This window comes from Eptatretus burgeri, chromosome 11 (assembly GCF_056783735.1).
Source record: "Eptatretus burgeri isolate ZD-2024b chromosome 11, Ebu_testis_v1, whole genome shotgun sequence".
NCBI lineage: Eukaryota > Metazoa > Chordata > Myxini > Myxiniformes > Myxinidae > Eptatretus > Eptatretus burgeri.
Genome location: NC_140971.1, coordinates 95,518,740 through 95,542,678, shown reverse-complemented (window position 1 = coordinate 95,542,678; position 23,939 = coordinate 95,518,740). Strand labels below are relative to the sequence as shown.

The following is a 23,939-nucleotide window of genomic DNA, read 5'->3' as shown; positions in this document are numbered from 1 at the left end:
TGATATGTATGCGACAAGTAAGTGAACCGCATTCTTCGGAGTGTCCAAACCTTGTTCAATCTGTGCTGCAAGCTGGTTGGTCGCATAGTCATTCTCTTGCAGTGCCCGTCTGAAGTAAAAGGAACTCATATGTAGCTTGCCCATTGCGTGGTGTACACAACCCAGGTTGTTCCAGAACATGCAGTGCACACATTCACCTGTCAAGCCAAAAGCACAACAACAAAAGGTTGTGCGATCTTAAATCTACTACATCGTGGGTGGGCCATAGATTTATGAGCAAAGCAAACGAGGTGCAATTTGTAATCCCTGCCACATGCACAAGAGTTTGAAATGGATCTCATCTGGTTTTGATTCAAATCCAGACTATAAACCGTCGGAGCGGTGCTTTGCAGGCAGGACTTTGCATCACAACGTGTGCCGTCCTTCTGATGGACGTTGAGCTGGGTGTCCCGTCTGATAGCATTAGGTCGGGGACGTCAAAGATCTCACGTTGTTTTTCAGGAAGAGTGGGCGAATTATCATCATCACCCTGAACAAATTACAAATTCCTGCCCTGCTCAGCTCCAGTTGAATGTCAAGCATGGACAACCAGTTTGTGATAGACTTTGGCCAAACGTCCCTCTCAACTGACCCAACAAGTTAGGATTAATCGAGGCTGTTAAAGAAGTGGCAGTAGTACAAGGAAGGTTGGAAATCCTAATGATCTAATTATTCCATGGAGAAAACATCTTTAAGGAAATAATTTTTTTGTTATTCCACGTACAATTTATGTCAGCATTTAATTGTCAAAATTAGATTGAAATAAAATTAAATATTAACAGAATTTTTTTACTACATTTGGGATTCATATGTTGTGGCCTGCAAAAGTCTTCACATTTTGATGCCACCTGAGCTTATTTCATAAATGCTTCCAAATCAAACTTAACATATAGAATCTTCACAAACTACTACAAAGTAATAAAGATGAAAAATATGTACATATAAAAAATGCCGATAAAACGTGAAAAAGTAAGATCAACAGAGAAAAATCAGATGATTCTCAGTTGCATAAGGAATCAAACCCTTTGTTTAATTAACCCTCAATCACTTCAGGAGCAAATTGTTTGTTTGAAAGGTCACAAAATCAATGCAATCGATTTCACGTAGCTTGTTATCAACATTTGTGGGTTTCAGGGGGTGGGAGGGAGTTCTCCCAGAACTAAAAATCTCCATCTTATATTTTGTGGTAAACGATCATGATTCACGAACTAAACTGTGGAACTTCGTTCTCATAGCCTCGTTCCAAGGACTCTTTTTAAACCCTTCACTGAACCACTGACAGCCTCCACTTGTAGCTCGTTTGTAGTGATATTCCCGAAATGATTTATAATTACTCGGTGAGGGTTTTCTTTATCATTCATGTAGCTCCGACTATCACGGGTACGATTTCAGCTTTCTTCAGCTTCCAAATCCTTTCTCAAATGTATTGCAGATCAGTTTTCAGATCCTAGTATTTGGTCATTTTCCTGATTTCTGCAGCAGTTAATCCAAAGTCATTGGGAAATGAAACCTCAATCAACAATGCTGACTTTTCCTCCGTGTGTTTGAGCACTATGTCTGGATGCATTGCATTGTTTGTAATGTCCACACTTGATGGGATCATCTTGTCACGTGTGAGTATTATACGAGGGTGAGTCAAAACGTATCTACAATAATATGTTTTAAAACTACAGTTGAGCATGTACAAGAGCATCATTTTACAACATAGTCCCCCTCCTTTTAAGCACACACAGTTCATCGGTACACAAGCTTCTGGATGAGTTTTGTTACATCCGGAAAGGAGGTGACTGGTACTTTGTTTCTACACTCCCCCCCCCCCCCCACAAAAACCTTCATTTGTCTGATTGGCTTTTCCACCATTTTCTTAAAGGCATTAATGTAGTGTCCTTGGTCTCGTGCATTTATGATGACTCGTTCTCCATCCTGACTGATTTGACCTCTTCTTAGCCATTCCAAAGAGTCTTCCTTGTCAATCCCCATCTTGTCAAGATGTTTTTTTTAATATTCCTGCTCTATTGTCATTCTCCTATATATCTGCGATTTCCTTTTGTAGTTTTCTTTGCGATCATTGGGGCTGCTTGTTTCTGATTTCTTTTCCAGTGTAGTGTCTGCAATTTGCACCTGTTTTTGGAAATTTGTTGCTGAATGTGTACATGTTTATGGTATCCAAGGCAGTGCTCGGTCTGGTGTTCAGCTCTCCGTTCTGTTCAGTGCTTCACCCCGTGGATTCTGTTTCACTCTCCAACCCCAAGAACAAAAGGCAGACCAGATGCGAAAGAAGCAGGCGGACCAGACAATAGAGGGAGGGAAGAGGGAGGAAAAGGGAGGGAAGAGGGAGGGAAGAGGGAGGTAAGAGGGAGGGAAGAGGGAGGGAAGAGGGAAGAGGGGGAAGAAGGGAAAAGGGAGAAAAGGGGTGGGAGAAAAGGGGGTGGGAGAAAAGGGGGTGGGGAGACAAGGGGTGGGAGAAAAAGGGGGTGGGAGAAAAAGGGGGGTGGAGGGAAAAGGGGGTGGGAGAAAAGGGGGTGGGAAAAAGGGGGTGGGAGGGAAGGAGGGGGTGGGAGAAAAGGGGTGGGAGGGAAAAAGGGGTGGGAGAAAAGGGGGTGGGAGAGAAAAGGGGGGTGGGAGAAAAGGGGGTGGGAGGGAGAAAAGGGGGTGGGAGAAAAAGGGGTGGGAAAAGGGGTGGGAAAAGGGGGTGGGAGAAAAGGGGGTGGGAGAAAAGGGGGTGGGGGGAGAAAAAGAAAGAGGGGGGTGGGAGGAGAAAAAGAGGTGGGAGAAAAGGGGGGTGGGAGAAAAAGAGGGGTGGGAGAAAAGGGGGGTGGGAAAAAGGGGGGGGGTGGGAGAAAAAGGGGATTGGGGAGAAAAGGGGAGTGGGAAAAGGGGTGGGAGAGGGGGAGGTGGGAGAAAAGGGAGGTGGGAGAAAAGGGGGGTGGGGAGAGAAGGGGGTGGGAAGGGGGTGGGAGAAAAGGGGGTGGGAGAAAAAGGGGGTGGGAGAAAAGGGGGTGGGAGAAAAGGGGGGTGGGAGAAAGAAGGGGGGTGGGAGAAAAAGGGGGGTGGGAGAAAGAAGGGGAGGGGGTGGGAGAAAAGGGGGGGGTGGGAGAAAAGGGGTGGTGGGAGAAAAAGGGGGGTGGGAGAAAAGGGGGTGGGAGAAAAAGAAAGGGGGTGGGAGAAAAAGGGGGTGGGAGAAAAAGGGGGTGGGGAGAAAAAGGGGGTGGGAGAAAAAGGGGGTGGGAGAAAAAGGGGGTGGGAAAAGGGGGTGGGAGAAAAAGGGGGTGGGAGAAAAGGGGGTGGGAGAAAAGGGGGGTGGGAGAAAAAGGAGGTGGTGGCAGAAAAAGGGGGTGGGAGAAAAGGGGGTGGGAGAGAAGGGAGGTGGGAGAAAAAGGGGGGTGGGAGAGAAAAAGGGGGGTGGGAGAAAAGAAAGGGTGGGAGAAAAAGGGGGTGGGAGAAAAAGGGGGTGGGAGAAAAAGGGGGGGGGAGAAAAAGGGGGGTGGGAGAAAAAGGCGGTGGGAGAAAAAGGCGGTGGGAGAAAAAGGGGGTGGGAGAAAAAGGGGGGTGGGAGAAAAGGGGGTGGGAAAAGAGGGGGAGTGGGAGAAAAGGGGGTGGGAGAAAAAAGAGGGGGTGGGAGAAAAAGGGGGGGTGGTGGGAGAAAAAGGGGGGGGGTGGGAGAAAAGGGGTGGGAGAAAAGGGGGGTGGGAGAAAAAGGGGGGGGGGTGGGGAGAAAAGGGGGTGGGAAAAAGGGGGTGGGAGAGAAAAAGAAAGGGGGTGGGAGAAAAAGGGGGGTGGGAGAAAAAGGCGGTGGGAGAAAAAGGGGGGGTACCGGGAAAAAGGGGGGGTGGGAGAAAAAGGGGGTGGGAGAAAAAGGGGTGGGGAGAAAAAGGGGTGGGAGGAAAAGGGGGGGTGGGAGAAAAGGGAGGTGGGAGAAAAGGGGTGGGAGAAAAGGGGTGGGAGAAAAAGGGGGAGGTGGGAGAGAAAAGGGGTGGGAGAAAAGAGGGGGTGGGAGAAAAAGGGGGTGGGAGAAAAGGGGGGGGTGGGGAGAAAAGGGGGGGTGGGAGAAAAGGGGGGTGGGAGAAAAAGGGGGTGGGAGAAAAAGGGGTGGGAGAAAAAGGGGTGGGAGAAAAGGGGGAGAGAGGAGAGAAAAGGGGGTGGGAGAAAAGGGGGTGGGAGAAAAGGGGGTGGGAGAAAAGGGGGAGGTGGGGGGAGAAAAAGGGGGGTGGGAGAAAAGGGGGTGGGAGAAAAAGGGGGTGGGAGAAAAGGGGGGTGGGAGAAAAGGGGGGGTGGGAGAAAAAGAAAGAAAGGGGGTGGGAGAAAAGGGGGTGGGAGAAAAGGGGGTGGGAGAAAAAGGGGGTGGGAGAAAAAGGGGGGTGGGAGAAAAGGGGTGGGAGAAAAGGGGGGTGGGAGAAAAAGGGGGTGGGAGAAAAGAGGGGGGGGTGGGAGAAAAAGGGGGGTGGGAGAAAAAGGGAGGTGGGAGAAAAAGGAGGGTGGGAGAAAAGGGAGAAAAGGGGAGAAAAAGGGGGGTGGGAGAAAAGGGGGTGGGAGAAAAAGGGGGTGGTAGGAGAAAAGGAGGGGTGGGAGAAAAAAGGGGGGTGGGAGAAAAGAGGGGTGGGAGAAAAGAGGGGTGGGAGAAAAAGGGGGTGGGAGAAAAAGGGGGTGGGAGAAAAAGAAAAAGGGGTGGGAGAAAAAAGGGGTGGGAGAAAAGGGGTGGGAGGAAAAGGGGGTGGGAGAAAAAGGGGGTGGGGAGAAAAGGGGGTGGGAGAAAAAGGGGGTGGGAGAAAAAGGGGTGGGAGAAAAAGGGGGGTGGGGAGAAAAGGGGGTGGGAGAAAAAAGGGGTGGGAGAAAAAGGGGGTGGGAGAAAAGGGGGGGGGGTGGGAGAAAAGGGGGAGTGGCAGGGAGAAAAGGGGGGTGGGAGAAAAGGGGGTGGGGGGGAGAAAAAGGGGGGTGGGAGAAAAAGGGGGTGGGAGAAAAGGGGGTGGGAGAAAAGGGGGTGGGAGAAAAAGGGAGAGTGGGAGAAAAAGGGGGTGGGAGAAAAGGGGTGGGAGAAAAAGGGGGTGGGAGGAAAAGGGGAGGTGGGAGAGAAAAGGGGTGGGAGAAAAGGGGGTGGGAGAAAAAGGGGTGGGAGAAAAAAGGGGGTGGGAGAAAAAGGGGGGGGGGGTGGGAGAAAAGGGGGTGGGAGAAAAAGGGGTGGGAGAAAAGGGGAGTGGGAGAAAAAGGGGGTGGGAGAAAAGGGGGGGGGGGGTGGGAGAAAAAGGGGGTGGGAGAAAAAGGGTGGTGGGAGAAAAGGGGGGGGGTGGGAGAAAAAGGGGGTGGGAGAAAAAGGGGTGGGAGAAAAGGGGGTGGGAGAGAAAAGGGGGTGGGAGAAAAAGGGGGGTGGGAGAAAAGGGGGTGGGAGGGGAAAAGGGGTGGGAGAAAAAGGGGGTGGGGAGAAAAAAGGGGGTGGGAGAAAAGGGGGTGGGAGAAAAGGGGGGTGGGGGAGAAAAAGGGGGTGGGAGAAAAAGGGGGGTGGGAAAAAGGGGGTGGGGGAGAGGGAGAGAAAAAGGGGGTGGGAGAAAAGGGGGTGGGGAGAAAAGGGGGTGGGAGAAAAAGGGGTGGGAGAAAAGGGGGTGGGGGAGAAAAGGGGGTGGGAGAAAGGGGGTGGGAGAAAAGGGGGTGGGAGAAAAGGGGGTGGGAGAAAAGGGGTGGGGAGAAAAAGGGGGGTGGGAGAAAAAGGGGGTGGGAGAAAAGGGGTGGGAGAAAAAGGGGGTGGGAGAAAAAGGGGGTGGGAGAAAAAGGGGGTGGGAGAAAAGGGGTGGGGTGGGAGAAAAAGGGGGTGTAAGGAGAAAAAGGGGGTGGGAAAAAGGGGGGGGGTGGGAGAAAAGGGGGGTGGGGAGAAAAGGGGGGTGGGAGAAAAAGGGGTGGGAGAAAAGGGGTGGGAGAAAAGGGGGGTGGGAGAAAAGGGGGGTGGGAGGAAAAGGGGGTGGGAGAAAAGGGGGTGGAAAGGAGGGGTAGGAGAAAAGGGGTGGGGGGAGAAAGGTGGGGGGTGGGAGAAAAAGGGGTGGGAGAAAAAGGGGGTGGGAGAAAAAGGGGGTGGGAAAAGAAAAGGGTGGGAGAAAAAGGGGGTGGGAGAAAAGGGGGTGGGAGAAAAGAAGGGGGGTGGGAGAAAAGGGGTGGGAGAAAAGGGGGAGAAGGGGTGGGAGAAAAGGGGGGTGGGAGGGAGAAAAAGGGGGAGGGGTGGGAGAAAAGGGGGGGGGTGGGAGAAAAGGGGGTGGGAGAAAAAGGGGGGGTGGGAGAAAAAGGGGTGGGAGAAAAGGGGGTGGAGAGAGAAAAGGGGTGGGGGAGAAAAGGGGGTGGGAGAAAAGGGGGGTGGGAGAAAAGGGGGGTGGGAGAAAAAGGGGTGGTGGGAAAAAGAGAAAAGGGGGTGGGAGAAAAGGGGGGTGGGAGAAAAAGGGGGTGGGAGAAAAGGGGGTGGGAGAAAAAGGGGTGGGAGAAAAGGGGGTGGGAGAAAAGGGGGTGGGAGAAAAAGGGGTGGGAGAAAAGGGGTGGGAGAAAAGGGGGTGGGAGAAAAAGGGGGTGGGAGAAAAGGGGGTGGGAGAAAAGGGGGTGGGAGAAAAAGGGGTGGGAGAAAAAGGGGTGGGAGAAAAAGGGGGTGGGAGAAAAAGGGGGTGGGGAGAAAAGGGGTGGGGAGAAAAGAGGGGTGGGTGAAAGAAAAGGGGGGTGGGAGAAAAGGGGGTGGGAGAAAAGGGGGTGGGAGAAAAGGGGTGGGAGAAAAGGGGGTGGGAGAAAAAGGGGGGTGGGAGAAAAAGGGGGTGGAGAAAAGGGGTGGGTGAAAAAGAGGGGGAGAAAAAGAGGGGGGAGAAAAAGAAAAGAAGAGGAGGGAGATAAAGGGAGAGAGAGAAAAAGAGGAGAGAGAGAGAGAAAAGAGAGAGAGGAGAAAAGAGAGAGAGGGAGAGAGAGAAAAAGAGGGAAAAGAGAGAGAGAGAGAGAGGGGAGGGAGAGAGAGGGGAGAGATGAGAGAGAGAGAGAGGAAATGAGAGAGAGGAGAGAGAAATGAGGAGAGAGACAGAAATGAGGGGGGAGAAATGAGGGGGGAGAAAGGGGGGGAGAAAGAGGGAGAGATCAGAGCTTACTTTTATACTTTCCAAAGTGAGGACAGCACCTGAGAGCAGAACACATGGAGTAAGGGGTGTTTTCCCACTCCCTCATTGGTACATGCACTCGAGCCACTGTGTAGGCTCCGTTCCGGCGAAGATTTCCCACCAGAAATGGCCCCATTTGCTCCACACTTTGCCACGCGACGGAGCTCCGAGAATAACATGGGGTGATCACACACCCTGCCCATGAGCGCGCCTTCTTGTCCCCGCTGGTGGTCATTAATGATGACTGTGGTCGAGTGATGGCAATGGTGGTGTAGCTTTGCTGTTGTGGTGCGGCGAGTTCATGATGGAGCTGGTCATCGAGATTGTAGCATCAATGGTGAGTGCAGGCGAGCTTGGGTTGTGGGCTGATGTCATGGGGAGTTTTAAGAAGGCATTGTGGTGATTGCAGGAATGTTGCAGCATTGGGGGTCTGAGTACGATGAAGGTCTGAGGTGAGCGTCAGCTTGAGAATGGCATGAGGTTTGAGTGGGAAATGGCATGCATATGCAAATTAACTGCCTGTTGCTGGAGTCTGTGGCATGCACGAATGCATGAAGGACAGGAGGGGTTATGTGTGAAGTAATGTAAAATAAAATAGATTGGAGAATAAAAAGTCCTCGCAACACATTTTGTTCCATCAACACACGATACATGAGGGAAGGGTTATCTAAAACGAGTACCAATGAAATAACTGCCTCAGGACCACAATATGTTGTTTGCCATAGCTGAGGAGAGTGACAGTTTGGCAGAACCACAACAATATGTGGAGCGCAACAAAATTCTGGAATCGTAGGTCAATTGTGTATTTTGGGTTTTGTGTAACAAAATTCCAGAATCAAAGGCTTTTATTCGAGCAAATGTTCAAACTGTAATCCATGGTGCGCTTTGCAGTTATAAACTTGGAGTTTTGTAGTTTTAACGACTGCGTGCAGTGTATCCATATACTGATTTTGTTACATTCCTCTCAAATACGTTCTTTCAATGCCTCCATTGTTTGCGGATGGTTGGCATACACAACATATTTCAGAAAATAAAAAACAGAAAAAATAATAATAATAACCTACAATTCCAGAATTTTGTTGCACCCTGTAGAAACATATACACACACATACAAATGTATGGACAAAGAGGACGTGTGAACAAGATTTCACAAATAATTGATGGCCATGAGTAGGAGAGCGCACCAGTTTTCATAAAGCCAGGGTGATCGGCAATATTCGCGCTGTTGAGAAGCTTCACGGCCTTACGGTAATTGCCCCGCTGGAATTCGAAATTGCTTTTTAGGAACAGTGAAGAAATCGACTGTGGGGAGAATAAAAAAAAAGGGAGAAAGATCAGAAGCACAAAATTTCATATTTGGAAGCAATGCCGTCATGAATACCAAAATAAGTTACAATACAAAACAAAGTTATAAACTCCCCGTCGATGGGTAAGAACTGCAAGGTGCTTGAATGGGACTGTATTTACATACATTTCCTGATGTGTTCATTACAGATTTGATCTCCCGCTTGCACGCCTTCAAAGACTTCATCTGTAGATATGAACGAACCTTGTACTGAACACGTACATGCACAAAGACAACCCCGTGAGTGTCCACGCGTCAAAATACTGATCAACTAACTTTCAGCAGGTAGATGATGCACAATTCCTAACTCCTTATCTCCACAATGAATGAAATGGAAACTAAAGGGGGATAAGACTTACAATTTAATGTGGAGAAAAATGAATAAAACAACAAAACAAGAACTGAACAAGAGAACATAACATGGTTTGGCGAAACGTTCCTGTTTCCACTTCCCTCACGGCCTCTTTTCTTATGGATATTTATTTCAGGTACTCGGCTTCGGTGGCCTGTTTGATGAGGCTTTTGTAGGCCACCTGTCTCCTCTTCCCTTTTATAGACGCTAAAGAACGCCCAAGGGGTTGGAACATGTCCTTTTACCCTGGAAATTATCAGTTTCAACCTGTAGCTCCGAAAGGATCATCAAACAAAACCATCCATTTATTTCTACTATCAGCCACAAGAAGAGGTTTACTTTCTTGAACTTCTAAGCCTCAACATCAGCAGTGACCTCTCCTGGCCAACCAAATAGTAAATCTGGCCTCCAAAGCCAACTCTAGACTGAGCAACCTCCATTGATCCAAGTGTTTCCTTTGGAAAATCAGAACAATTCAGTCTATAAAGCCTTTGTTGACGGCTAAATGGAGGATTACTCTCCCCTATGAGAGGGCGCCGCAGCATCACATCAGTCTCTTCTGGATTCTTATGGAATTGAAAACGCTAATCATTATTTGAATATCCTGCAATGAGGCTGAAGCACAAACTGTTTTTTTATCATTTTTTTTTCTTCTATGGAGTCGAGGCTCATGGAAGAGTTAGCGCACTGAACGGATCAGGAAGGAACAGACAAAAACAGGACTCAAAACACGCATGCATGGAGAAGAAAACTCAAAGGATGAAAAACTGGAAAATTAGGAGAGATTTGGGTGGGGTTAACGAGGGTAAAAAGGATCATGGTTTTGGATTGGTGACGGTCTGAGATGGTGGTGAACAGCTGTTGAGAAAACCTGGAGGGAAGAATGATGAGATTGAAGAGGATGTGGAAGTTAATGCCACAGGCAGGAAAAAAGGGGAACAAATGAGTGGAGGTGAGCAGTGATTTTACCACAAGAGGGTTGATGGTGGACCGTGTGATCTTTGCAGAAACTTGAGGAGGACAAAGCACGGAAAGAGCAGAGAGTGCAAGACCAGAAAGGAGGCGGTAGAAGACAGAGACCACCGACCTGTCTACGATGGCGAAGTAATAAGCCCATTGACTCAGCTTCAGCCTGGGAAATTCCCATGATCTTGAAGACCTTGGTTTCCACAGCATCAAGTTGATCAAGATATGAGGCAGGGGAGCCAGCCCAGAGGGGAAAACAGGACTCCATCAAGCCTCAAATGAAGGCCTTGTAGGTGGATATGAGTTCAGGAGTGCCAAGGAAGGACTTTGTATAATGGAGGATGCCCAGTCGGTGTCTGGATTTGGAGGCCAAAGTTGAAATGTAGTTTACCCAAGAAAGATTGTGGCTGACAGTGAGACCTTGGAGTTTGAATGACTGAACCTTAAGATAATTGGAAAGCAGATGGGGGGGGGAGGAGTTGTGGGGAGTTTGCCAGATGGTCATTGCGGAGAAAGATAGTGAGGGTGTGAGATTTGTCAGGAATGAAAGACATAGTCCAGTGTTTGACCAGCTTGTGCTCCCCCCCCCCCCCCCCCAAGGTCTGAAGAGAGGTAAGAGACTGCAGACTGCCTGTCTAAAGGATGAGGGATGTCACAGCACAGGGTGGAGTCATCAGCAAATAGATAAAGAGGGATTTTCAGAGTCAGAGAGATCATTGATGAAGATTAGGAACAGTACTAGGCCAAGAACACTGTCTTGGGGCACTCCAGCCTTGACAGGGAGAGGAGATGAAAGGATTCCGTGGAGTGCCACACATTGGCTATGAGAATAGAGGAAGTCAGTAAGCTGTGTGTGGAGTTGGCCTTTGATGCCAGAGGCAGACAGTTTGGAGAGCAAGGCAGAATGCCAGACTGTATCAAAAGTACGAGATATATCCAGTGAGATGGCCCTGAACTCATGTCTGACATTGAGGGCCTCTATCCAATGTTGGGGAGTCGAAGCAGCATGTCCAAGGTGGTGTGACTTTGTGCGACACCAAATTGGTGATCTGAGATGAGATTGTTGGAGAAAAGGAAGGGTTTCATGTCAACTGTGATTATGGATTCCATGACCTTGCTGATGGTTGGAAGCAAGTTGATACATCTGTTGTGGAGGGTATCAGTTTTTGAACCTTTTTATGTAAAGCAGTGATGGTGGCAGATTTACAAGCAGATGGAAGATGACCGAGTGCAAATGGCAAGGTGAAAAGGGAAGAGCGAGGTTATGCAAGACCAGCAGAGCAGGTTTTTAGGACATGTGAAATGATACCATCACCCAAATGGTAAATAGTTCAAACGTATTGTGATGGTTGTGGAAGTGAACCCGGGGGAAGAGCATACAAGAACACATAGGATCCACCAGAATTAGTTATTTCATTAGTTTGTGTACTTAGTTAAATTACCTACCCGTTGTATAGGGGATGAGGGACAAATGCGTTGTGTGGGTTTAGCTAGGTTTTCTCTTTCAAATAATTCTCACATTCTTAATCTCCTCTCTCTCCATCTTCCAAATCCATCAATCCATCTACCCATAGTCCGCTTACAATACCCACCATTTCGCTCCCGAACCTCTGTTCACCGCGCCACCTTTCAATTACTTTACGCAACTCATCCCGATTACAAAACCGATTTACATGAATTATTTCAATCCCTTCAAAATGCCCCACTTTCTTTCATTCCTTGTACTTTTCATACGGCGCAGCACACATTTCAAACAACCACCGCAATGGCAAGAACAATGATGGAAGCGTGATGACGGGTAACAAAGACTTCGGTGCGGTTTGGGGTGCGGTTCCCTCGGGAGCTGTGAGGAGAGTTTGGCGCACTCTCCCTGGGGGTAGTTGTGAGTTGCAGCCAATGGGGGCACGCTGCATCGGGTCAAAGGCCGCACCACACCCTTTGATCCCGGTAACTCCATCTCACATGATCGCTGCCCTCTCATGACCCTGCCCGGCCCGGAAACCTTGAAAAGGCAAAACCAGAGACCTGTTTGACGCTGTTGGAATGCACGGGAGACATTGGAATGCAGAATGTTTCTGATGGCGCACCTGTACCTTGTATAGAGTAAATAAGAATGCAGAAGAGGCTTCTTAGATGCTAAGAGAATAAGATTGCTGCTCTGTTGTATCTTTCATTGCTTTGTAAAGATGTGCTTCCCAATTACTACCTGATTTGACTGTGAATAAGTGCCCGCCGTGTGTTAAACAGCATACTTCGAACCTGCTCGATCGTCCTTTCCTCAATTGGTTTGACGTAGTGTGTATAAAAATACAGACGGGGACGCTCTACCCCACAGATTCGCTTGTTCCGATAGCCAACGTTCACCCACGGTTTGCTCGGTCGTATGCATTAAATAGACGGGTGGACATCGATGGCGAGTTTCCACAATTGGGACGACCAAACTACCGGTAAGGTAACATAGTAGTTAAGGAGCGAGGACCCCGATCGGTTTGGTGATTTCAATCGGCGTCCGCAATTGCCTAGGAACCCCCCCGGAGCGCAGAATTACCCATGGCTGGCAGCCTCAGGTCAAGAGGTCAAGGAGAGAATACGAGGAGCCTCCTCATGATAACCCCTGAACCCTGGCTCTGTAACAACATGTAACACACACTTTCACAAAGTAAGCCTAAAGTACAACAGTGCACAAAACATGGGAGATCATCGCATTGCCACAAAATACACAAAGATAGATTTAAATAATTAAAGCTTTGGATTGTTACCATTTAAGAGTTACCATCACTATGTCTCTTCGAAAGGACCGTTTACAAAACCCCCCCATCCACTTTCTCAACAATCCTCTGGAAGAAGTCTTTTCTTTCAAGCTTCTAGGTCTCACTATCTGCCATGACCTTTCCTGGGAAAGTCACATTTCCAACCTCGCCTCAAAAGCCAGTCGCCGACTGGGAATCCTCTGTCGTGCTGAGTCCTTCCTCGGCCCTCTTGAGCTCCTGACCACTTACAAAGCTTTTGTCCGTAGCCTGATGGAGTACTGCTCTCCCCTCTGGGCTGGTGCTTCTGCCTCCCACCTTTCTCGGCTTAACGCTGTCGAAACCAGGGCATTTAAGATCATCGGCATCTCCCGCAATGAAGCTGAGTCTTTGGGCCTCTCACTCAATCACCTCAGGTTGGTCGGTGGTCTTTCTGTCTTCTACCGACTCCTCTCCAGCCTTGCCCCCCCTGCTCTCTCTGCAATTTGTCCCCACCACATTTCCACAGGGCGCTCAAGGTCTGCCAACAACCCCCTTCTGGTAAAACTACCAAAATCACGAATCACTGCTCATCTTCACTCTTTCATTCCTCTTTTTTCCCGCCTTTGGAATAAACTTCCTCATTCTTCCCTCCAGGCTTTCAAAACAGCTGTTTACCACCACCTCTTATCTTCCCCCATCCAAATCCTCGATCTTTTCTACCCCCGATAATCCACCCAAGCCCACTTCCTTCATTTCTCCTGCTTTCCTTCCTGAAAGTCCCTGAAATGTCCATCTTCTCTTCGCCATGTTCCCCGTCCCATCCCCATCCCTCTCCCTTCCACAGTTCACCTAATGTGTCTGTTCCCCACTGTTTTGTCCCTTCCACTCCCGCCCCTCTTGTCTCATGCCTCCTTGCTGTGAGTTGTGTGTTAGCTCTCATACGAGCCTCGACCAAGGTATACAAAAAAAAAAAAAAAGAAAAAAAAAAAGAGTGTACACAGAGTTAAGTAATAACTTTGTTATCCTGCCCCGGTATTTTTTCGACAAACCATTTTCAACCAGTGCGTTTTGTAAATTATACGTGCAACTACTTCCATTTTCTGGTGAACTAAAATATCTGCAGAGTGACATCAAGAAGTTCTCAAGACTATCAATGCAAAGCAAAGATTCACCTGGTGAAGCTTAGACCTTGCTAGCTCAATGCCCAAACCATCCACCTTGTGGCTTGCTCCCTCTTTGTTGTTGTTGTTGTTGTTTGAAGGCTGTGGAACAAAACGAATGACTCATGATGTTGTACTCTGCAGATCATGACAATTCAAAATTACAATGAATGGTGAAAGGGCTTTCATACAAAAAGTGGCAAGTGAGCTGTTCTTTCTTGGATTCTTCATTAATTATATGCATTGTAAATTGAATATCCATGTCCTTCATCGACAGAAAATAAAATCCAACAACAATCCTCACCTCTCCCACCTCCCCTGAGCCCTTAAATCAAAATATATACCTCACTTTTTCCACCTTGATGTGTCAAGGGTTAGGGAATGCACATCCCCAGCATCTCACCGTTTTTCCCCTCCTTCCTGCTTGTACACTGCTCCAGGTGTCCACACAAAACTATGCATGCTCACAGTGTACAGTGCCTATAGAAAGTCTACACCCCCTTTCAATAGTTTCACCTTCTGTTGCCTTAGAGCCTGGAATTAAATCAGACTTTTCCCACATCGTAACCCACAACTTCCAAGTGAAAAAAAATTCCACAAATTTCAGAAAATTAATTAAAAATACAACACTAGAATATCTTGGTTGGATAAGTGTCCACCCCCCCCCCCATCTTTATAATAGCAATTGTAAATGAGCTCAGGTGTAACCAATCACCTTCAAAATCACACATCAAGTTAATTGGCCTCCACCTCCATTAAATTGTAGTGATTCTGATTATTTCAGAATAAAATCAGTTGTTCCTGTAAGTTTCCTCTGCTGGGAAGTGAATTTCACAGCAAAGACTCAACCATGAGTACCAAGCAGCTTCCAAAAGACCTCTGGGATAAAGTTTTGGAAAGGCACAGATCAGGAGATGGGTATAAAAATACTTCAAAGGCCTTGAATATTTCTTGGAGCACAATCACGACAATCATTAAGAACTGGAAAGCATATGGTACCACCAACACCCTGCCAAGATCAGGCCGTCCCTCCAAACTGGATGACCAAGCAAGGAGGAGACTGATAAGCGAGGGTACCAAGAGGCTAATGCAACTTTGAAAGAGCGACAGGGCTTTATGGCAAAGGCCAGTCACCGTGTACATGTGACAACAATATCCCAAGCACTCCACAAGTCTGGCCCGTACGGTAGGGTGGCAAGAAGGAAGGCATTACTCAAAAAAGCCCACTTTGAGTCCAGTTTGAGGTATGCAAAAAACACTCCGGACATTCTGAAGCCATGTGGAAAAAAGTTTTGCGGTCTGATGAAAACAAGATGGAACTTTTTGGGCTCAATGGAAAACGTTACATTTGGTGCAAACAGCACATCACCCCAAAAACATCATCCCCACGATGAAGCATGGTGGTGGCCGCATCGTGTTGTGGGGATGTTTCCCATCAGCAGGGACTGGGGCACTTGTCAGGATAAAATGGAAAATGGATGGAGCAAAATACAGAAGAATCCTAGAGGAAAACCTGCTGCACTCTACAAGAAATTGGGACGGAAGTTCACCTTTCAACATGACAACGACTTGAAACACAGCCAAAGCTACACCGGAGTGGCAAAGGAACAAAAAAGATAAATATCCTTGAGTGGCCCATTCAGAGCCTCGACCACAATCCAATCCAAAATCTGTGGCATGACTTGAAGATTGCCGTCTATCAACGCTTCCCACACAACTCGACTGAGCTTGAACAGTTTTGTCCAGAAGAATGAGCAAATATTGTCCAATCAAAGTGCGCCAAGTTGGTAGAGACCTATCCCAACAGACTTACAGCTGTAATTGCTGTCAGGGAGTGGGCACTTATCCAACCAAGATATTCCTGTTTTGTATGTAAAATTAATTTCCTGAAATGTTAAGAAGTTGTGGGTTATAATGTGTAAATAAAGGTGGAAAAAGTCTGATTTAATGCAATTTAATTCCAGGCGAAAAGGCAACAAAAGGTGAAAATTTTGAAAGGGGGTGTGGACTTTCTATAGGCACTGTATGTATGGTAGCGTGTGTTTGAAAATCTAGTTCCCTAACGCATGGGATCGATGTGATCAGCAAAAATCCTGTTTTACCCTGTTTATGGCGGTGTTAATGTTTAATACCCAGATGTCCATGCCGATGCATTTTTCTCCAAGGGTCTATGCACACCAGAAACAAACGGACCTTCCAAACACCTTTATCGGTGAAATGTGTGTGACCAACAAGCCAATTTCCCACCAAGTTACTTCCAAAAGTAGTGGAGGCCTATACCACTGAGCAAGAAGAGGCCATTTGGCCCATTCCTTCTGTGTTGTAGCCACATTAAACACTCATTCTGTTTCAGGGTGAACGAGTGTGACGAGATTTGCACTTAAACTCGTGGATATTATTCCCTCTGCCACCAAAGGTTAAGGAGGTTATGTTTTCACCCCTCTTTGTCTGTTTGTTTGTGTGCAGGATATCTCAAAAAGTTATGGACGGATACGGATGAAATTTGGTGGGCAGGTTGGGTGTGTGACAAGGACAAACTGATTATATTTTGGTGAAGTTCCGGATCTGGATGCAGCTACTAGAATTTTTTAAGTGATTCGTCACAATTGATAGATAGGACCAAAAACAATATATAGCACGATATCTCAAAAAGTTGTGGTCGGATTCGGATGAAATTTGGTGCCGACCGAGTGCCCTTCACGTTTAATCTGCAGTCTTTCACATTTTAATTATTTTTGGTACATTGATCGACATCATCGAAACTAGCACTTGCAGCATTTAAGTTTTCAAGGTCAGCTGGTATTTAGAAACAAACAAACAAAAAAAAAAAAAAAAAAGAGAAAATGTTTAAATTGAACAGTTTAAATAGTCTCAGAAGATATTGACCGCATTCTTTACTCCAACGTTTGTGTCATTTTAGATGAAGGGCTGTCTGTATTTATGGAACACATTTCCCGCACTTTTGGATTTCCTGATAACAATGGGCCTTTTCAAAACATTTTCTCATCTCTGAGTACTACTACAATCTACAACTAATCTGTATCACTGAATCTCTACATATTTAAACTGGAACAGCATGCTTTGATGCCGTGATGTCAGCAAATACTGTGTGCCTCCGTCCACATTATTGTTGAAGGTTTTTAATGTTAAAAACAAATGTGGCTGCCAAACCACGTGACCAATGATGTCATCAATCCCCCTCTCCCCCCATACAACTTAGCCTTAGATAACCTTCAAAAAAATTCATACTGATCGGATAAAGCGTTCGATGTATGCAATTACGTCATAATGAAGCCCCATCTATGACGTCTTCAAAAAAAAAATCACACTCATTTACCATGGGGAGTACTTAACATGTGCCAAGTTTCAATTTTTGTTTCATGAAGCGGTTTCAGATTATACAGAGGTCCAACGTTTTTCCTTTTTTCCAACATGGCTGCCACACCACATGACCTATTACATCATAATTATCATTTAAACATTCGACATGAGTATGGTGAAAATTTTGTGTCAATCGGCTGTAGAGAAAACAAAGAAAATTAGCACGGACGGACGGACAACCCGAAAACAACGCCTCCGGCAGACCTCAGCACTTTTTCCATTGGCATTCCCAGCTCCTTGCGTAAGCATTTTCTCCAACACGGCAAGCAATGGCAGCGCCTTCTCAGCCTGGTAGGTGAGCAGGTACAGGTCTACCAGCAGGCAGCATACAGCTTGTGCAAACTTTTCCTCTGCAAATAATTAACAGATGATTTGATAACTTGTCGGGGGTCAATTAATTTGCAAGCAGCAAGTCTCGATGTCGAACTGTCCAAAGGAGTAAGACAGACTCAAACAAAAAATGGGTGGTTTCTCAATACAACTCAGAAGAGCTACAATTGTGCTCTGTTGAAATGACGGGTCAAAAAAAAAATTCAAATGGAAGAATGAATAAATAAATAAACCAATGAATTACTTACATCGTGCTTTTCATTTAGAAGGAAAATCTGAAGGAATAATACGAGTAAAAGTTAAGAATAAGCAAGATGGAAAAGTTGAGATGTAGAGATTCGCAAAGTATAACAGTCCAGGTTTGTGTGAATTTTAAATGGTCACAAGTTCCACAGTTGTGAAGCACAGCTGAAGAATGCTTGATCAACCAGTTTTCATCCGCGAAGGGGGAACTACAAGAATATTCCCATTGCTGGACCGTAGCATACTTGTTAAATCATATCTGAGTGTGATTCGGTCAGAAATGTCGGCAGGAACCGATTTGTGTTTGGGTTTAAGATTTTAAAAGGAATACTGTTGTGGGAATGACTTATAGGGGCTAATTTTGCATGGTTATAGGGTAGTTATCTCCTGTATTGAATGTATTAGAATAAGCGTGAGGTAATTTAATTGTGACGAGATATGCTTTTTTTTAATGTATAGAAAGATGTCGTCTACCCATTCCCAATGTTTGTGTTTAAAACTGCCATCGCTGGAAACACTGTTTTAATGTTCTTACCTTTGGAATCTGTCTTTTAATGTGTCGTGTTTTTGAATGTTCCAATAGGTCGTCGGCACCAGTTTAGGCAAGAAAAGTCACCTCTTCCATCCAGACCGAAAGCACAGGACCAGGACTATCTGGGTGAAAGGTCGAGGGGGAGGAGGAGGGGGAGGGGTTCCCCCCCCCCCGTGAACTTGGCCCCAGATCAATGGTGGCCGAGTGGGGAGAGACGAAGTGAGTCACCAAAGGGGCTGGAGGCAGAAACTATAAAGGCCGTTGTTAGCCATGAGGGGCGGAGCAGCAGATGCTTGGAAACTTCGCTGTTGGAAACATGGACGTGAGCTGCCTCCGAGTTTCCCCCTTAACCGGCACATTTGCTGCTGCAGTATTGAACCATGCCCACCCAGCAAGCCACGCCCACTCTCCTCCTCGTACTGGCATTGCTCTGCGGCACAAATTGTTCCTCGTGTCTCCACCAGGAGCCAAGCTACGTCCTTCCGGATGTGGCATTTTCCCTCCTGACTCTATCTTGTCTATCTCCTGTGGTATGAAAGAGGCCTAAAGATACTTCGATAATTAAGGTTCCCATCCATTCATTGACATTCGGTACAGGTTAGGGAGTAATTATTTCATGCTTCTCCCTGTATTCCCACCTTACGTTCCGACAAGTACACTTTAAAACCACTTGGTTCTCCGAGTTAATTTGGGTGTTTCTGATTGCGAATGTAATTGCGCACATCCATTAAAGGACAAATTAGATTCCAGTGATTAGCCGCCATAATGAGGCCGTGCCGATGCCTAATGACTCCACTCGGCCATTAATTAAGATCAGGCATATGGAACCGAAAAAGCACGGTGCACCTACTGGCTCTACTGCATCTCTTTGGCCTGGGATGGCCGAATCAGTTGGCCGCTGCAACCGCTTTGACGCGGTTCACCAGGATTTGGGCCAGCAACTGGATGGACCCGACGACTGGAATAACATGTACCTTTGAAATGCTATGCATTTGCAGACTGGGAGCCAGTAAAGCCTTTTGATAATTGGAGTAATGTGATTACATTTACGAGCTTGAGCTACAAGTTTGGTTATCATATTCGGAATAAGTGCTAAGGGATTGAAATCTTCTTCTTCTTCTTCTTTCGGCTGCTCCCGTTAGGGGTCGCCACAGCGGATCATCCGTGTGATCCGCATAGTGATTTGGCACAGGTTTTACGCCGGATGCCCTTCCTGACGCAACCTGGTCGCCTCTTACGACACAGGGATATGGTACACCTATTTTAACCGGGGTATACACCGGCCCAGTATACTGGTACTCATTTCACCGACCTCGGAAGGATGACAGGCTGAGTCAACCCCCTGGTGTATTAATTCAGTGGCCCAACGGGGCTTGAACTCAGGACCTTTTGGATCCCAAGCCGCTGCCCTAACCACTGCGCCAACACACCAGGCATTGCTAAGGGATTGAAATAAGAAGCAGATAAGCCTGCCAGATGAGTTGCAGTATAGTGTGTGACTTTGCAAGAGGAAGGAGCAAAGTTTCAGTGGTCTTAAGATTTAAGCAGGTGCAGATTTTGTTCAATATTGTGCAGACAAAAAAAATAAAATAAAATAAAAAAAAATCAACAGATTTTACCAACATGCGGAACATAGGAAAGTGTTGGGTCCAAGATGAAGACACTTGGATTTGAAACTGTAGAGGCAGAGATCAGGTGGGTGATATCCAAGATTCATTCTCGAGAGTTGAAGGATTTTTAAGGACTGAATAAGAGGTCAAGGATCCATTTTGAGAAAGTTTGTGGACATCTGTGTTTGAAGTTCAGAATGAATGACGGTTAAGTTCAGAAAGAAAAGACAGGAAGATCAGCTGGTATCAGCAGTAAAGCATTGAAAGATAATGTTGAAATTTTGTAAGATCACGCAGCAAGTGAATGAAGACAAATAGAAAACACGAGTGATCAAGAAGAAATCCCTGAGAAATACTGAGAGATCGACGAGGTCGGTCAAATAAACAGCCAGCCATGTTTATAATGATATCTGATCTGCAATAACAATTCAAGAACTTTTCTCTTTGATAAAGTATGAGCTTAGCAATAAAATGGTACCCAAGAAGAAAGTAGTTTGAATGTGATAAGTAGGTTGAAAAAAAAAATTGTTTGAAAATAATCTCTTCCCTTGTTAATGAAACTTAAAACCTGTTGCGGGTGCTTACCGAATGGCTCGATGACTTGATAAAGCCGTTCCATCAGAGCAATCGCTTCGACATACTGCTTGAGGTGATAAAGTACAACAGCTTGGTTGTAGAATGTTGTTCCATTTTCCACATCATCCAGACCGTCCACATCTTCCATGGTTGAGTGCACCTAGCAAGATGAAAAAAAAAAATCCATTGCAAACGAGAGTGTACACAGAACACCTTACCCCATGCAGTCTTGAGAAAAGAGGACATAGGAAGGGTCTTTTCAACTCTTGCTTTGCGTTACCGAACTTGATCTACATTGGGTTTGCTCGTGAACGTTGAATAACAGGCGCAATGGCAACCATACGAAGCCGATGTGTCAAACAGAACAGTCCAGAGCCGAACCTTACGCCAACTGCCAACTCTTATCAGAGAAAATGATGATTTTGGAACGATCTTTAAAAAAAAGCTGCACAAAATAAACATCTTTGAAGTCCGCTCTCTGTGGTTGCATCACAAGGTGCCAACATTTTGTCTGAATCTCACCGTTACTCTACCACGAGGGCGTGCAGCAAATTTGATTGGGTGAGATGGTGTAAAATTTTGCCAAAGTACTGCTAAACTGAAAGTTTTTGGAAGTGTAAACAAAACGATTTGTGTTCTCCATTGTTCACATATCCTCACTCAAATTCACGGACTGGTGTTTGTTTGTCACACTACTACTCCTAGAGATTTGGGCCAATTACATCCAGACTTGCTACATTGGATCAGCATGACCCAAATTAATATATAGGGGTATTCATATCTTTGCCGATGGTCTTGGGAGGATGAGGAGGCGTGCAAGTTCTCCATGTTGGTGTGTATCGTGTGGCGCTACCTCCAGGTGGGGGAGGGTATTACAAGTCCCCACCATTTACAGTACAGTATTCCTGTCCCCATGTTTACCAGTGCAGTGAGGTGTTTTGAATCATAAGCAGTACGTATGTTTTTGGTTCATGCACATAACGCAGGTTATTATTATTATTTGCATATATATGGAGCTGTCAGTTGCCGATACACCACCCAATTAAAGGGATTCATCAGAAGAACGTGTTGCATGCCTGGAACAAGATCGCCCATAGGGCAGGTACTCTGCTAGTATAATTACATTAAAATAAAACAAAAGTTTTAAAGACTGTAGAAAAAAAACAAAAAAAACAACGTTGAATCGGAAGTACACCACCGATGACGCACCCTCTTACTCAACACGTCAAATTAGTTCTTCGTGCCTGTTGTTTGTTTCCTTTATGACGTCCCGATAAACAGTAAATTTCCTGCTTGGAATGATTTTTCAATGCTCTGACTGCCAGGCAGACTGAAGCAATCGCTTTACCGAGCTGCTATCGGGACGAGACTCCGTACAATTCGCCAAACTCAAAAGCCAAAGTACTGCGAAACTGCAGGTTCGTGTTCTATAGTGAACAAAATATATAATTCAATTGAAATCAAGTTGTTCCTCAATCCGAGAAAGAGAGAGAGATGGACAGACCAATTTGCTCAACCCAGGTTTGTGTTATGCATGTGGGGTCATACGACAGGTGGAGTATCATGCTGCAATGATGCAATACAACAAACACACAATGTTTGAAGTTATCTCATGAAATGGATTCATAGAAAGAAAAAAAGAAAGCATCTTATTCTTTGAGAATGTTATGCTGTGAGGACTGTGTATACAACAGGTGAACCATACCTGGGACTTGATGGTAGTCAGTGCATGCCTAAACTCATCAGTCGTGGTTTGTCCACTTTTATAGAACTCTGCCACGGCCTTATTTAACATCACCTTGGTGTCATCCTTCCGCAGTTCCTGTAGCTGCGCCAGATAAGTGAGGCAAGCATCGTACTGCCCGGTCTGGGGTGCGACAATGAGTAAAAGGAGGGAACCACACACCACACACACACACCAGGATCAGTCGATTTGTTCGTTACATTTTGATAAGAAAGGTAAAATCAATCAATAGGAAAGGTACAATCATTGACATCAATTTTCATTAGCAAAAATGCTTTAATTTATTTTGTGAAAACAAGTAATGCTTTTCTACCTTTTGGTATCTGGACTGTCATGTGACAAGGAGTTAAAATAAAAAAAAATAAAAAAATAACTAGAGCGTTCATAGAACACATTACCCCCACGCAGTGTTCAAGGTTTTCAGTATTTCAATTGAAATAAAATGTTTTTAAAGAGCGTTTAAATTTTTTATTGAAGTTTAGAGCTATTGAAGTAATCTTCCACATAAACCACCCATACACACCACCTTATTTAACATGTTCAAGTACTGCTGAACAGAAGGGTTTTGGAAGTAATAAGAAGGCGATTTGTGTTCTGCAGTGTTCAAATGTGTAATTAAATTTAAATAAAATAAAGATTGCAAAAGTCGTATAAATAAATTGATTCCGGATTTTCCGCCGTTGACACTGTGACACGTTACACCACCCGATCCATCCATCCATTGGGACCATACTCTGTGCAGAGCATTGGTGCTGCCTAAGCAGTCTCCGATCTAACACGTTATTACTTATTTATATATATTTTGGATACCTTGTCGAGGCTCGAATGAGAGAGGGATGGGGTAAAGAACATGGGGAATACAAGACAGACATTACAGGGACTTTCAGGAAGGAAAGCAGGGAATTTGAAGGGGGTGGATTAACAGGGGAAGAAAAGATCAAGGATTTGGATGGGCAACGACAAGAGGTGGTAATGAACTGCTGTTTTGAAAGCCTGGGGGGAAGAATGGGGTTGAAGAGAGTGTGGGAGTTCATTCCAAAGGCAGGGAAAAAGAGGAATGAAGGCATGAAGGTGAGCAGTGATTCATGATTTTGGTAGTTTTACCAGAAGGGGGTTGCTGGCGGACCTTGAGCGCCCTGCAGAAATATGAGTGGAGGGGGGGGGGACAAATCGCAGATAGAGCAGGGGGTGTGAGACCGGAGGTAGACGGTAGAAGACCGAAGACGACAGAGGATTCCCAGTTAGCGACTGGTTTTGGAGGCCAGGTTGGGAATGTGGCTTTCCTAAGAAAGATCATGGCAGATATTGAGGCCCAGAAGCTTGAATGAAAGGACTTCTTCCAGAGGATTGTTGAGAAGGTAAATGGGGGGGGGGGGGTCCAAACAGTGCTTTCGGAGAGACATAGTTAGAGTGTGAGATTTGTCTGGATTGAAAGACATGTTCTATGTGTTGGACCAGTTTGTGATTTTATCCAGATCTGCAGTGAGCGAAGAAGCTGCTGCTTGCCGATCTGAGGGATGGCAGATGGTACGGCAGAGGGCGGAGACATCAGCAAAGAGATAAAGAGGATTTTCCAGAGAGTCGGAGAGATCATTGATGAAAACCAGAAAAAGAACAGGGTAAAGAACACTGCCTTGAGGAACTCCAGCCTGGACAGGAAGAGGGGATGAAAGAAATCCATTAAGGGCCACACGTTGACTGCGACAGGAGAGGAAGTCTGCGAGCCATGAGTGGAGATGGCCTTGGATACCCAAGGAAGAGAGTTTGGTGAGCAGGACAGGGTGTCAGACCGTGTCAAAAGCACACGATATGTCGGCGGACATGGC

The 23,939-nt window shown here is 46.3% G+C and overlaps 1 protein-coding gene across 4 annotated transcripts in view; it reads right to left on the bottom strand.

Annotated features, from left to right (window-relative positions):
- CNOT10 (CCR4-NOT transcription complex subunit 10) overlaps positions 1-23,939 on the bottom strand; it is a 114,396-nt gene that overhangs the window by 67,839 nt on the left and 22,618 nt on the right. For all 4 annotated transcript variants that reach the window (XM_085847486.1, XM_085847489.1, XM_085847488.1 and 1 more), the window contains 7 exons: positions 22,075-22,236; positions 20,379-20,529; positions 17,283-17,428; positions 13,710-13,799; positions 8,617-8,700; positions 8,330-8,447; positions 51-197 (listed from right to left, as the gene is read on the bottom strand). In XM_085847486.1, the coding sequence (XP_085703612.1) occupies positions 51-197; positions 8,330-8,447; positions 8,617-8,700; positions 13,710-13,799; positions 17,283-17,428; positions 20,379-20,529; positions 22,075-22,236 (898 nt within the window). The remainder of the gene's footprint in view (positions 1-50; positions 198-8,329; positions 8,448-8,616; positions 8,701-13,709; positions 13,800-17,282; positions 17,429-20,378; positions 20,530-22,074; positions 22,237-23,939) is intronic.